Source organism: Protopterus annectens, chromosome 9.part0, assembly GCF_019279795.1.
Source record: "Protopterus annectens isolate FY-2018-M chromosome 9.part0, PAN1.0, whole genome shotgun sequence".
NCBI lineage: Eukaryota > Metazoa > Chordata > Ceratodontiformes > Protopteridae > Protopterus > Protopterus annectens.
In genome coordinates, this window is record NC_056743.1 from 1,810,230,035 (window position 1) to 1,810,246,545 (window position 16,511).

The 16,511-nt window shown below is 37.6% G+C and overlaps 1 protein-coding gene across 1 annotated transcript in view; it reads right to left on the minus strand.

Moving 5' to 3' along the window:
- The window catches only part of LOC122812282 (complement C3-like), a 607,672-nt gene extending 596,082 nt beyond the window's left edge, over nt 1-11,590 (minus strand). The window contains exon 1 of the mRNA XM_044084683.1: nt 11,509-11,590. Coding sequence (XP_043940618.1) covers nt 11,509-11,590 — 82 coding nt within the window. The remainder of the gene's footprint in view (nt 1-11,508) is intronic.
- Nucleotides 11,591-16,511: the final 4,921 nt, after the last annotated feature.

Sequence of the window (16,511 nt, forward strand, 5' to 3'; positions counted from 1 at the left end):
TTTACCTGCCAGTTTTGGAGGTTTGGACCTCCCCTATCTTGTACTATATGCTAGGACTAGTAAACTTAAAAATGGCATGCAATTAATGTCAGAGGCATATGACTCCATATGGAAAAGGGCTATAACAATCATAATGGGAGGGTTGACCCACTTTTATAACTTACTTAAGGTTAAGAAATCTCCTAAAATTAATAAATGCACAGTTTATTGTAAAGATCTTCTATATGCAATACATTCCATCATATAAATGTAAGATCATACAGGAATGAGCTATCATTTATTTCTCAATCTTGTGAATGGCTAAAGATTTCCACCTTGATCTTTATTTTTAGAATGTTAAATAAAATTCCAGATTTAAGATGTAGGACACAGTTGCCGGATGGGGCACCATTATATCTTGGTCTCAGTTTTCTGTGAAACTCAACTTAGATCTTAGCTATATGCCTCTATTCAACCAACTGCAAAATGATGCTGCAAATTATAATGATTACCCGCTTCTAGTTTCTTGGATAATTAATGCCCACAGCAATTACTTAAATAAGGGCTCCATTAGCAAGGCATATACATTCTTGCATATTTAAGGTAGAGAAGTATACATTAGTTTGATCTGGGAAAGAGATCTTAATATTCCCATAACCTCAACAACATGGGGCAAAATATTACAAATACTTAGACACTTTACTAGATCTAGAGAATTTTGATTTTTTGGCTGGCAATGCCAATTCAAATATTTTTTATACACCAGCAAGACTGTCAAGGATGTCTTCCCACCTTAACCTGTGTTGGAGGTGCCTTTGAATGGAGGTGGCAGAGTGTTTACGCATTTTCTACAGCTGACCTTCCGTCTGTATGTTTAAAGAGAACCTTCAAAGCATTCTGCAGATGATGGATAGGAGTGCCTCCCACTTACATCTTTACATTTCTTATGGGGATCTTTGACTCACAATACTTATTTAAATCTCAGTTAGCAGCTTGCAATGTAGTAATAATACTTGACAAAAAGTGTGTCAATAAAAAGTGGAAGCAGAGGCACCCCCCCATAATACTAGAACTGAAAGCTTTAGCCATAATCTTGTGAGAAAAGGAATTGGGTACATCTGTTTTAGCTAGTGATGGTCTACCCAGGAAAAATGGGAATATTTGAATAAATGCTTGGACCAAACTAGTTATAAACACACTAGATTGTTGTTTTTAACTACAGATAAGACTGAATAGAACATACATTTTAATTTGTTTTATTCTTTTATTATCTCAACTGATTTAAGCAGATACACTCTAGCTAAAATTTTTACAGTAAGGTCAAACATGAATCAGACTGACATTTTCTCCTTTTCTATATGCTATTTGCTTATAAACAAAGGTATGGCATCTAGGTCCAAGGAGGTCATTGTTCAGCTCTATTTGGTATTCGGCATTTAGTAGAACTATCATTGAGTACAATGTCTCAGTTGGTATGTACCTAACCAGGCACTTTCAACAACTGGAACATCCACAGAAGTTCCTTAGTAAAAGAATATGAAGTGCAAGTAACATGTCCTATGCAGACCGCCTCAAAGCCCTATCCCTGTATTCTGTCTCCTACAGGCTGTTGAGAGGAGATCTATGCCTGGCATACAGGGCATTGTCAGACCCCACTCTGATGAACCTCCTGCATATCTGCAAAACAAACACCACCAGAATTACCCAATTTAAAGACTTAAACCTTACCTGTGATATAAACAGGACCTGCTGGAAAGACAGGCATGTATCCCAGAGACTACCCCTTCTCTGGAACAGGCTCCCCATCCATGTGATGCAGAATTCCTCAATAACCCAATTCAAGTGTAACTTGGACAGTTGGATGGGGAACAGAAAATTAATCGATGGTTTGGCACCTATGTCTCTAATGGACACAGGCAGCCTGTAAATGGTTCATCTCCCAGGCCCCTGCTTATAAATGTTTCATCTCCCAAGACCCTGCTTACACTTATCAAGAGTACCAGAACTTGTCAGAGATTTCGGATGCATGGCTAGACTTTAAAAGGCCCCAGTGGTCATTAGCCTAGTAAACACCCATGAATCTATGAACTTATTTACACTTTTATGACATTTTTTCATTGTAATTTGGGCACAATATTCTACTTGATACAGGAAGGATATTATTTAAATAGCACTGTTTTTGCTTGAATTCAGTTATTATACTAGTTTATAACCCCCAGCTGGTCTGTGTTACTGTAAAATAAACTTCACTGCACATATGAATAATTGAAAACATTTGAATGTACATGATGTACCAAGATATATTTGTAATCCCCAACTTTGGGTAGAGTTCACCTGTTACAAATAAAGAAAAAGTTTTTTAACTTAATTCTTGTATATGTGGTCTACCACTGGGGAAACACTGAAGGGTGAACCATGCCTGAGGATTGCATCAAATCTGTAAGTAATCAGATGTGAGAAATAAATGTTTGTGAAAAAATATCTCATCCATTATATTGCTATGTTCCATAAGACATTGACACAAGTATGAAAATTATCATATTTCTCATAATCTGACAAACAACTATTATAGCTCTGCAAATATAGTAGACAGATGTAATGTATCCGTGATGTCAGCTTCAAAATTAAATGTCACCCATCCTGTTGCCTGCTCTCTTACAGATACTAGTAACATTAAAATATAATTGTTACACTCTGAAACATATATTATTTTATACTGGTAGGTGTGGTAGAAATAATTCAGCTTCACAGTAATACCTCGGCTATCATGTTGCCTTGTTTCTTTACAGATAGACACATATTTGAAAAATGCAGTTTTCAAAATGTGAAATATAAACTAATTATTGTATCCCTGTATTTATACTGGACAGCTGTGAAGTACTGGATCCAACTTCTCCAGAATGGCGACAACTTTAAAATGATACTACACCCAAAATTTTGCCACACTGCCGTACTGAGATACTGAGACAAACATGAAAGATATATTTAATAATCTGATATATAAACAGACTGTTAGACTTCCGCAGATGTTTTAGTCAGGAGTCAAAAATCAAAAGCCGATTTGTTCACAATGATGTCAGCTTTCCATTAATACCGTACAATACATATATAGTAGATGGTGTTCAGTATAATCATAGAAATATGATAACATATATGTCATAAGGGATATTGATGAACAAGTTATTATAAACACTGCACTCTTATATATTGTTTTTCCCTGCACTGTGATCTCTGACCATGAGTCAGAAGCAACCACTTCATTAAGTGATTTATGACAAAAATATTTAAAAATATGCAATTTTACATAATCATTGGCATAGCTACATGCTGATATCTTCATTTCCATGTGGTCCACATTTACAGATCTTGTTTAGCTTTCTTAGAACTTTATTACAACCTACTTCTTGGCAATGATAGTATTTTAGGTAAAATTAGTGTAACTGTGACATATATGACATATTTTACACATTTTTGTACAACTCCATGTAGAACATCTTCATTTTTGCTATTGCCTATCACTCCATGATAATGTCAAAATGTGTATTTTCAATACCTGTTTAAAATTTCAAACCAAATTCACAATATGAAAAAGGGGTTATTACCAGAATTACTATACCAATATCTGGGAGCTTTACATCCATCCATCCATTCATCCACAACCCCTTTTCCCATTTTTGCACATGGCGTTGGGGTGTCACTTCAATAATGACAATCATCTAGAGCCAAGGTTTACACAGCTGGGTAGCTAGCCCTGCCAAAGTAGTTCTCCCACACCAGGCACTTGCATGCATACTCACACCTATGGCCAATTTAGAGTATCCAATCCACCTACTGCATATCTTTGGAATGTGGGGGGAAACCGGATCACCCGGAGGAAACTTATGCAAACGCAGGAAGGACATACAGACTCTGCAAAGAAGGCATCCCAGCCGAGAATCGAACCAGGGAACCTCTCGCTGTGCGGCAACAATAACATCCACTGTGCCAAAATGGCATATTTGTTTAAGTGACTTGCAGCATGTTGGAATTAGTAAGAAAATGTAAAAAAACAGGAACAAAACAGTGACAATGAAGCATCAAACTGATAAAATGATACAACATGAAACTACAAAATGCAGACTATGGTAAATAAATTATTTATACTAGCTAGGAGCAGCATATGCTCTTGTTTCAGGTTTTTAATGCTGTAGGTTAATAGTTGCATGCTGTACTCAAGTTCATAGGTTCACTGGATGTTACTAGGCTATTGACCCGAGGGTCTTTAGAAGCTTAGCCATTAAGTCCCAATATAATACTAGATGAGAGAAATCGTCTATGTCCAAGGTTTTTCTAACAAGAACTACTCATGTCCAGGAGAGAACTCGTGGCAATCCCCTGCAGAAATTTACACTTTCCCATCTGATCATCCAGGTTGCACTTAAACAGGGTCATGGAGGTGCTCTGCTTGATATGGACTGGAAGCCTATTCCAGAGGAGTGGCAACCTCTGAGAGACGTATCTGTCTCTCCAGCAGGTCCTGTTTATGTCGCTGGCTAGATTGAGGTCCCTGGAATGGGTGACTCTAGTCCCATTTGACTTATGGATGTGCAGCATTTCCATTAGATGTGGGTCAGATATAGCCCTGTTATCCAGATATAAGTTCTCTCTAAGAAGTCTATATGCCACTGAGTACACTGACAGCCACATCAGTCTGTCCATATAAGACGTGCTGGAGACCCCAAATTTTCTTAGTTAGAAATTTCTGAGGTCTCTCAAGTTGCTGCAGGTGTCTGGTATGGTACATACCAAAGGGAGCATTATATTTAATAATATTCCTGATGAGGAATGAGTACAGGGACGGTATAACCTCTTTCACTCTAGCAAAGGCGATGCCTTTGTTAATCAGGTGAGCGACGTATAATGCCTTCCTCACCACTGATGAGGAATGAGTACAGGGAAGGTATAACCTCTTTCACTCTAGCAAAGGCGATGCGATGCCTTTGTTAATCAGGTGAGGAACACAAAATATCTTCCAGACCACAGTAGACATGTGGTGGTCGAAGTTGAGGTCACAGTCAACTTGTGTTCCCAGGTCTCTCACTACTAAATTATTACTTAGATATTATTGTTTATTTTATAATCAGCAGGAACATTGTTTTTACCAAAGAGAATGATGATGCAGTTTTTTAGCATTTAGTTTAAGACCATGGCTTTGACACCAAACATTGGTCTGTGTAAGCCTCTTTTGAAGTACGCTGACATCGCTAGGGGATTCAATGATAGCACCTAATTTGCAGTCATCCATAAACTTGGTTAGCCACAGCCCCTCCATATTGGCCTGGACTTCTGAGAAGTATATGCCAGACAAGAGGGGGCTCAGAACTGACCTCTGTGGAACTCCACTGGTTACAGGTCTGCTGGTAGAGGTAAAGTCTCCCACTTTGACTGAGTGTTGTTGACATATGAGCCAGTTTGTAACCCACCTGACAACATAGGGGTTGATATTCAACTAGGTTAGTTTGTCAATGCCCGAATGTGGGACAGTGTTGAAGGCCTTGGCCAAGTCAAGATAGGCTGTGCGCACGGTTTTGCCCTCATCTATGGCTCCGGTCACGTTCTCGAAAAAGTCCACCAGGTTTAGCAGGCATGACCTGCTCTTGACAAAACTGAACTGGGATGGATCCAGGGTTTGTAGGTCACCTATATCCTTATTAATGAGGTCCATGATGATTCTTCGTTTCATTGCCTTACAGATGAAGCTGCTTAAACTTATGCGTCTATAGTTACCCAGGTCTGTTGTGGGGATAACAGTCGCTGTTTTCCATTCAGTGGGGACAAAGCCAGTACTCAGGTTGTGGTTGAATAGAGTGCCTAATGGAGTAGCTAGCTCTTGTTTTAGAACATTAAGAATGTAGCCTGTACTGTCATCTGGTCCCATGGAGGCTGTGTTCATTGCCTTGGAGAGATCATTGATGACTTGCTGTTCGGAGATGCACAGAGGAGGAGATGATGAAGACATGGTTGTGGTATGCTCGGGGGGTGAAATTTTCCCCAAACCTGTCTGCTAGCAGGTTTGCAATTCCCGCAAGATCAGTGTGTGTGTGTGTGTAATGCCATCCACAATTAGTTCAGCACACATCTGAGTCCTACCTTTTAGGTTGTTGAAGTAGCTGAAGAAAGCCTTATGTTTATCCTTGGCTATGGTTGTTAAATTTTTCTCATAGTTGCTCTTTGAAGATTTTACAAGTTGCCTTATTTGCTTGTTTAGGCTGTGGAGGGTGCTCTTCCAGTTCTGGGCTCTCACTTTTTGTTTTTAGACAGCAGCTTCTTTTGCTTATTATATAATTTATTAATGCTAGACGTCCACCAGGATAGTTTGTTTTTTTCTTGAGGATCTTACTTAGCACGGCTGTGTATACATTTGTGTAGATGTTTATACAGGGCATCAGTGTATACCTTAGTATAGCCATCTGTGGAAAATGGAGCTTGGAAGTCGATTATACCTTCCTTTAGGAGGGTATTGTTAGGGATGGTGACGTTTTTTAGCCTGACTTCTCCTTTGGAGAGTTCTGGTGCTATTGCTACTTCAAAAATGACTGACTGATGGTCGGATTTTACCAGTGTGGGCCCTACATTTAAGGTGTTGTATCAGTCACTCATATTGGTGAGGACCAGGTCTAGAATATTGCAGCCCCTTGTGAGGTGGTGCACTATTCATTCCAGGGCATTTGAGTTTACAAAGACCAGGAACTTTTGTGCAAGTGAATTTGAGCTTGTATAAGTTTCCCAGTTAATGGAAACAAGTAGGCCTAAATAAGCTGCGTGGGCATCTTGGTTCATGGAAGAGGACCTGTAACTGATGATGACTTGAAGGGGGTCTTACCCATGGTAATTTGGACTTAGAGTAGCTCCATAAACTTTCCTTGTCTAATCAGTCTAGAGGTGCAATTATCTTTAATGAAGATAGATACTCCACCTCCTTTGGTTCTCACACCTTCAATTTGCAGTCTGAAAGTGTGGAAGGCATTGTAGCCTTACAAGGCCAGGGTACTTTCTGCAGCCTCGAGCCAGCTTTCTGTGACTGCACAGACATCAACATCTTCCAGGGAGAGAAGTGCTTCCAGAGAGTGCAGTTTCTGATTTAAAATCCTAGCATTTAGCAACATGACTCTTAGTTTCTTTGTATTTGATACTTTCACTTTTGAAATTTTATTGTTATGACCTTGCTTAAAAAAGGCATTATGGCGGAGGCAAGTGCCTTAGCCAGCAACCGAAAGCCTAGGGGTATCAGGTATAGACTGTCTCTGGCACAGCAGCATAGCTGACAGGAAGTGGAGCTCCTTAGAATGACACCAGAAACTAAGCCAATTATTGAAGTCAATCATTTTCTGTTTATATTGTGGTATCATCCTAGGCGAGGGTAAAATGCTGCTCAAAGCTGTAGACATATCCACCTGGGACACATATTCAGAAAGCTCAATCATGTCTCTCTTCATATAGTCCAGAGAGGTATGTCTCAGGTCGTTCACACCAATATGAACTATGATTGAGTCACAAGGGTAGTTGTTGTTGAGATACTTGAGTGCAGGTGTGATCTGGTAAATCCTTGCACCACACAGGCAGCTGACCATAATTTTCTCCTTGTTCAACCTGGTGAGTGGGGTGTCTGTATGTCTCACTGTAGAGTCACCTATAACTAAAACATTTGGAATAGTTGTGCATTGCCTTAAGGGCTTATTAGATGAGACACAGGTGCTAGTGTTTTATGTGTGTATTTGGCGCTTTGGGTGTTGTGTTAGGTGTAGCATATTTGTGTTTTGGAGGTCTCTAGTTATTTGGGTAGGTTTCTGGACAGCATCTCTGCTTATGAAGGTTTATGTGTTGGGTGCATATTGTGAATAGGAGTCGTGAGGTGTGAGCAGACAACCTGTTTAGTATTGCTGTTCTGGGCACAAGAGAGCAGTGATTCCAGATTGTTAGTGTAGGAGCATCTCTCGCAAATTGTACTTGAGTGATTTAGGAGTAAAGGGTTGTCAGTGCACATGAGGCAGTTGCTACACTGCCTCAAAAAAAACAAGTTAACAAAAAATGTTTCTAATTCTTCAACTGAATCTTAATTAATTACAGTATTCTATTATTTTGCAGTTAATTCCTAGACAGTTATACTTTTAGGGAATTCACCTTGTTTATTGAGATCCAGTTTCAGACGTCAGCTTTGACTAACATAATTCCAGGCTTCTTTGGGACACCCAGACTAGCAGTAAGGAACAAATGCTAGAAACTTCTAAATAATAAGAAATCATCAGCTAACTTAAACTTGCAAGCAGAAAGCATTTTAGATAGTTGAAAAAAAAATGTTCCCACTCTAGAATAACATGCCAGGTGAACTACATTTCAATTGTGGCAGCTGTTTTACATTTCAAATACAATAACTATTCTAAAATATTATTATAGCTGTTTTAGTCAGAAGACGCAAACCTGATGGAGGAACTAACAAAAACAAGTCACTGGAGGAGTGTGTTTGTGTGACTCGAAATTAACTCCCATACCTGATGATGATTCTGACTGGCATGTTTGAACTGTCTGACCTGACATCATGGGCTTAGATGCCAAGCAAATGGCATTCTGTTCATCACAGATTTAACGCATTTCTGTAAATTGTTTATTATTTTACAAAAAATAATTCTGGATTATTTATTTTCCTTTTTTTAATTAATTCCTTTTTGCCAAAACCTATAACCTTAGATGTCACTCCATCATCACCAGCATTTTACTAAAGTCTATTGCACAAATCATTCTTTCTCAGGAAAAAAAACACCTCAGATATGGAAGACCCTTCCAGAAAATGTGATATCCATCAACTCATATCCTGCATTCAGACTCTCTTTCAAGAAATGCATATTTAAGGAAGCACAGTGCAAACGCTTCCTCAAGAGTAAGAGTCACCTAGGATTTATAGAAACAATCTGCAGCTCCTGTTATTTAATCATACTCTATATCCCCCTTTCTACAAATGTCTTCACTTCCAATAAATTTTAACAATTCCCTTCAGCAAATTTAAAAGCATAACTACCCAGTACTATTCCCTGCTCACCTTTAACCTGTATATCTCACTCACTCTATATACCCTAACTTCAACTTCTCACACTAACTTTCTTTTTTTCTTCAATCTCTTGAATTCTGAATTAATTTATTACCTCCATTTTCTGTTCTCATTTCATATCTCTGTGTGGCGCTCCCTTCTCCTGAACCTTCAGGAGAACTTTTAAACTATACAATTGTGTACATATTATCAACACTATATATAGGTTTATCGTCTCAGTCTTATTGAATGTTTAAGATAATCAGACTGTTTTTGGACTAGCAAAGTCAGTCACTGGTATTATATAATACCAGTGACTGTCACAACATTTTGTTGCTATTTGTTTTAATTTGGTCACTATTGTCTGTAATAAATTGGTTGTGCTATTTCCATTTTTTTTTTAATTTTCCATGCTGAACCTAAAAAAAAGTGCATTGCAGTCTATGTTTTACCATTTAACTGAAAATAAGACAGAAAGAAAGAAAGATCCTGCTTGGATTCTCAAGATACAGCACAGGGATGTAAATCTAAAGGTAAAACAGAAGCAACTTCTATATTTAATACAGGCCATAGTTAAATTGTTGTCTAGTAGCCAAACTTCAACCATTTTACTACAATGATCATCTAGAGGAGGCACAGAATGCAAATGAACCTTTAGCCTGAGCAATTATAATGATAAGTCACCAAGGCCACAAAGATTCACTTGACAGTTGCTGCAATGGGAGCTCTTTAAAACATGGGTATGAATCACTTGCCTTAAATATCAGTTGTTGTTGTGTCTTTCGGCTTTTACAGGTTAGGGATATCAGTGAAAATTTAAATTAAGCTAAAGAGCTAAACTAGAAAAAAAAGCACAAAACTTGTTTAACAGTAGTTATCTTTGTGAAGTCCCCCCCCCCCCATCCCCTTGAATTTACTGCTGCTATATCACACTGGCTTTTAGGCCTAAGGGACCAAACCCAAGGTGCTGACATGCAAAAAGAGGTGAGGAGAATTACTGTATAATATGTGTCCTGAAAAAATATTATCTATAGCTCAGTCACGATCCAAAATGCAGTAACGACAGGGCAGGCAACAATGCACATCAAGAGCTTCCATTATGTAAGACTGGAATGTGATCACTCAGACAACACTTCAGTGACTATAACCAACTGAAACGCTAGAATAACACTCACCCTAACTGTCCAGATCAAGAACAGCTTTTGTTTTCAGGAAGACACCCTGCAACCCCCGCTCCACTGAAGGCAAACCACCCTCCCCCAAACTTAGCTATACCAACTCCATGGTTGCACAACAATGGAGAAGGTAGAAATTCCCTTTAGCAATGCACAATGGTCAAAAGCAATCTTATTTTCACTCTAATGGGAGTAAGCAAGTTATTTCCATGGAATGTCTGTGTTAAGAAATACAGGATACCTTAATCAGCATAAAGCACAGATATTACACAGGAGAGAACAAACTAATAAGATATTAAACAATATTGTGGAAAATAACAGGGTTTCAGTAAGACATAAAGTCAAGTCAAGTAAACAGAAATTCAACTGTAAACCTCGTATAACGTGTATTTATTTGGCTCACTGGGACCCAGTGATCAACCCGCTGTGGACTCAAAACTACCCAGCCAATGTTGCACAACCCCTGGAAGTTAGTTATATTAATGAAGGGGTGTGGGGGTGAAGCCTGTTGCACTGGCGCTAATGGGGCTTGCCCTCACACAAAATATGTATATTTTCAAGTCTATTCACTGAACTAGGCTTGAATTATCAGGTCTTGAAGAAAGAGATGATTACATGTACTACAAACATAAAATGATGACTGAAGAACAGCACCATACTGCAATTATGCAATTAATGGAACTTTGGAAACTTGTATGATGGACAGTTCTTTAAGTCCTTGTTTAGTGAGGCAGTATCATTGAATCCTACATTCAATAATTATCTTGGAGTTAGTGTACATAAGTTGGAAGTGTATGGTTTCCACACATGGTCGTACAGGGAGTTAGCCCCTGCAAAACACTGTTTTGATGATTACTGAAAGTAGTATTCTGTGATTTGTATTAGATTCATCGGGACTCATAAAATTTGATGGGTGATGACTCGATAAACATCCCATTTCATTCCAGAATATCAATATGTACAGCAAAAAATTAGACTACTTTGTTTAGCAGAATGCAGTAAGATAACAATGGTATACAAACAGGTGTTAAGATATAATATAGCCATTATATATTACAATACACACATTATGTCATACAGATTATAATTCACATGCAGTTAAGAAGAAGTACGTGCATAATGCGCTTCAGAATGATGTAAGAAAATGGAGGATATAGAGGTTTGTGAGTACAAGATAACATAATGCAAAATTTCTTTAGAATTTGCTCCATGTGCATTAAAGTAACCACTGTGTCATCTACAATCATATATTTTCGCAGGGAGTTGTATGTATGTTCTGAAGTTAGCACTTACATTTATTGGATTCTGTGACTGTTGCACGTAATTGGTATTTACAATTCTGTTCCTCATTGTTAAAGGAGTTGTAAACAGTCATTATCTGCAAAGAAAGATAAGGAGGTTAATGAGTTTTTTTTAAACATTATGGTATGCATCAAGCAACCATTTTTTCAGTCTAACTTGATCTCTCATCAAATATGAGTGTGTGTGTGTGTGTGTGTGTGTGTGTGTGTGTGTGTGTGTGTGTGTGTTGTGTGTGTGTGTGTGTGTGTGTGTGTGTGTGTGTGTGTGTGTGTGTGTGGGGGGGGGTAATGTGTGTGTGCCTACACACGTATATATTTTATATATATATATATATATATATATATATATATGTGTATATATATATATATATATATATATATATATATACATATACATATACACACACACACACACACACACACACACGCACACACACACACACACGCACACACACGCAGATGGGATGTCTGTATATGTGTCTGTGTGTGTGTCTGTGTGTATGTGTATATATATATATATATATATATATATATATATATATATATATATATATAGATCTGCTTTTGGTTGAATTACATTTGGTCGAAAGTGATTTCAGGCAGCCCACTTCACCGAAAATGCATTTCACTGAAAACCCATTTGGTCGAAAATGGAATATAGCCCCTGCCCCACTGCAGTGTGACCCTGGAGTGAGAATATAAAGTAAGGGGGATGTGGGGGCGTAGCCCCCCACATAATTGCAGTGTATGCACTATTATATACATGTGTATCCATTAAAAATACATTGAAACATATAACATCAGTAAAAACTAGTTGCAAAATGTGCGGGGCTACGCCCAATAAGGGGGGCTGTGCACCCTGCACCACCCCAACTTTATATTCTTATATATATATGTGTGTGTGTGTGTGTGTGTGTGTGTGTGTGTGTGTGTGTGTGTGTGTGTGTGTGTGTGTGTGTGTGAGATTTTTTTATATAAATATATATATGATTACATTAGGACATACTGAATACGTGAACCAAACAAAGGTGCAATAGTGCTTGTAAAAAACTGTAAAACCCAAAAGAAGCACTATATTCTTGAGTCCAATACCTTCTTTATTGTAACACCAAATAAATTAAGCGCTTTCGTCAGTTGAAACTTGACTTCATCAGAATTGAATTCTGATGAAGTCAAGTTTCAACTGACGAAAGCGCTTAATTTATTTGGTGTTACAATAAAGAAGTATTAGCTGCATAATAATGCTTCTTTGGGTTTATACTGAATACGTAACAGAATGATCCACAAATGACTGAAAAGAAACTAACATATGTACAAAACTGAAACATTACTACATTACTAACAGCAAATTAAACAACACTGAATACTTCTCTCTCAGTGGAAAACCCATCTGTCAGTAAACCCCAGACAGAAAACCAACAGCAGCCACTGCCTGAATAGTGGTATTCTTAGGGACAGGGATTTTAGTTATGTAATGTATAGGCTTAGGGTTACGTGCAAGATGCCATCTAAACCTAGCCCCCCCCCCACACACACATTACATTACTAAAAACCTTTTTCCTAACAGTATTACTACCAAGATAACAAGGGGTTTACTAATAATAGGGCTTTTTTAATGAGAGAAGAGTATTCAATGTTTTGTGATTTACTCATGATTCATTCAGTATTCTATCCCTCCTTTTTGTAATCATACACACAAACACACACACACACACACATATATATATATATATATATATATATATATATATATATATATATATACACACACACATACATACATATAAATATATATATATATATATATATATATATATATATATATATATATATATATATATATATATATATATATATATGTATAGGTCCACTACATAAAGTCTGAAATACCGAAATTCAGTATTTCGAGTCCACAACACCAAATTAACGAAATCCTGCATTTTCAGTATCCCGAAGCATCATAATCCCGAGAATGGTATATAAATAGAAATTATGCATGTCAAAGACTGTACGTTGCACTTACGAAACACGGCTTCCATGAGTTATCCCCCAACAGCATATATCACAGAAACTAAAGCAGTTCCTAATTATAGATAGATACGTATTCTACCTTGAAAAACATCGGCATCCAAAAAAGTACAAGTGCTGCAAATGGAAGGCAGCATTAAAGTGTAAAGGTAGGTTAATAACCTTAACCGTACCTTCCGGTGAAGAGTTGTTAAAGTCTGCCTGTCACAGTCATACTGGTGACCCTTCCGAACAGGACAGGTATGCCACATGTAGTGAGTTGAAGCACAGAGCGGCAGTGTCTCGGGACCCACCTTGTCTGTTAGTCGAGGACGCATTAGCATCTAGAAGTTTGGATGTAATTCCTGATCTTCCAAATAGGCATGCCTTACTGCAACAGGTGGGACGGGTTAGGAGAAAACATAGCACAAATAAAGGCAATTCAGATATCACACTGCAGACACTTAACATAGAAGACTATCCCTTAAAAATAGGACTGTTCATACAGAAAAGAGTGTCAGACAATACTGGTGAAAATAGTCTGATAGTATTTACGACTGAGACCAATTTACAGGACCTAAGCACAGCTACGATATGGCTAATGGACTGCACCTTTTTTTATAAGAGTATTATATGCCATCAATTGTACAGCATACATGGTCTCATAAAATGTGGAGGGTATAGTAAATCTGTACCACTACTTTACTGTCTAATGACTAAAAAGTCTTTAAAGGCATATAATCAAATGTGGCATTGTACATTCCATCTGATATCGGACTATGGGTTAAACACCAATTTACAGCATGTGTTATGTGATTTTGAGGTTGCCGCTATAAAAAGTATTCGGGTGAGCCTTGCAGGAGTGACCTCAAAGGGCTGCCTTTTCCACTTCGGTTGGAACATATGGAGGAAGTTTCAACAATTAGGTATAGCCTCCCTAATACAACAGCAACATGAGGTTTCAGCTGGCTGTGAAGTCCCTAATTTCCTTAGTTTTCATTCCAGTGGAAGAGGTTTTGGAAGTGTTTCAAACCTTAAAAGGGTCATTTCCAGCAGAGGGTAGAAAGTTAATACAGTGCTTTTCTGACTGGTATGTATTAGGCAAATGGAGGAAGTTTGCTACACATACACAGCATATTCCAGATGTTCCCCGTTTATTCCCTGTGAAATTTTGGGATGTGTGCGACCTTAATTCACTATTCTTACCTCTCACACAGAACTCAGTTGAGGCGTGGCATCGCCGTTTGAAGTGCTTGCTAGCTACCAGAGCAGCAGACCTATCTTGTTGATGTCCACATTAGCAAGAGAGCAGGACAGGGTAGATCAAATCAGGAGCACTTTATCCAGTGGGTGTCCACTGTCACCTAAATGGCGGCAGATTCTACGACGGCACAATCAGTTTCAGCACATTTTGCAGAACAAGAAGGAATACACTACAGGCAATTGCTAGAGTTCTACAGTTATGAAGTATGCAGTGACTAGTGCTGTTTGGAAGCAGGCCACGTGGATGTGTTTATCTATGGCGTACCAAATGTTTGCACTATTTTGTTTTGGAGTGAAAACACGTGTTGGGTGGAATGGCTGTACTAAATGAAAAGTGGATTTTCTAAAGATGTACATGACAAAGGTGGAGGGTTCACAACACACAATTGCACAATGGTGGAGGAAGTACAAATGTAACACTTGCATAAAGGTGGAAAAAAAGGTGCACAACATAGATTCGGTAGGCGCACACTGTTGATTCGGTATTGTGAACATTCAATATTTTGACATTCGATATTCTAATATAGCGGGATTTTGTTAATTCGGTGTTGTGGACTCGAAATACTGAATTTCAGTATTTCAGGTTTACTTAGTGGACCTATATATACATATATATATATATATATATATATATATATATATATATATATATATATATATATATATATATATATATATATATATATACATATATATATATATATATATATATACATACATATATATATATATATATATATATATATATATATATACATACATATATATATATATATATATATATATATATATATATATATATATATGGGTGTATGTTGTTTTATCGAAGTTTCAAAACTTTGAAACCCATATGGCCGAGACCATATGATTGAAGTTTTGAAATTTTGAAAACACAACAAAAACCACCAAACAAAAACAAAAAACGTTATCTTTACTTGCCCCCCCCTGCACCCCCACACCCCCCTGCTATTTAAATATACCAACTCCAAGATTGCACTACAGTGAGGAAAATGGTGAATCTCCTGTTCCATGTTGTACAGTGATCTCAATTCAGTGTTCAAAGTTTCAAAACTTCGATGATATGGTCACGGCCATATGGGTTTCGAAATTTTGAAACTTCGATAAAACAAGTTAGACCCATATATATCTAATATATATATATATATATATATATATATATATATATATACACACACACACACACACACACACACACACACACACACACGCATATACATGTATGTGTGTTTGCATGCATGCATGCGTGTGTGAGTCTGGTGCAAATAAAATACACCTTCAGAAATGTATCATGATACCTTGTAATTTTTGTAATAAAAACTAGAAACAATACACAGCCTACAGTTAATAAGCTTACATAAAATTATGCACCATCAGTAAACATATGCAGAAGAATTCTGAGATCATATTTCAGCAAGGGCCACTGTGACAGTAAATCACATTTGTGTTTATATACCAACAAAGTTGTGTGGCACTGTTGGACATTTTTAATAGCTGTCTTGTACTCCTTTTACAGGATAAATCTGATATTCAGAAGAGGGAAGCTGCCATATACGTAGCACTGGCATGTATCCTTACAGTTCTTATCAGTAAGAAACAATGAGCTGCTCTACTATATTTTTCATGAGTGCTTACATTTTCAGTCTTTATGCCCTTCATCCATTGTCACTTATCTTTGAATTTGGGATTTTCCAGTCATATGAACTG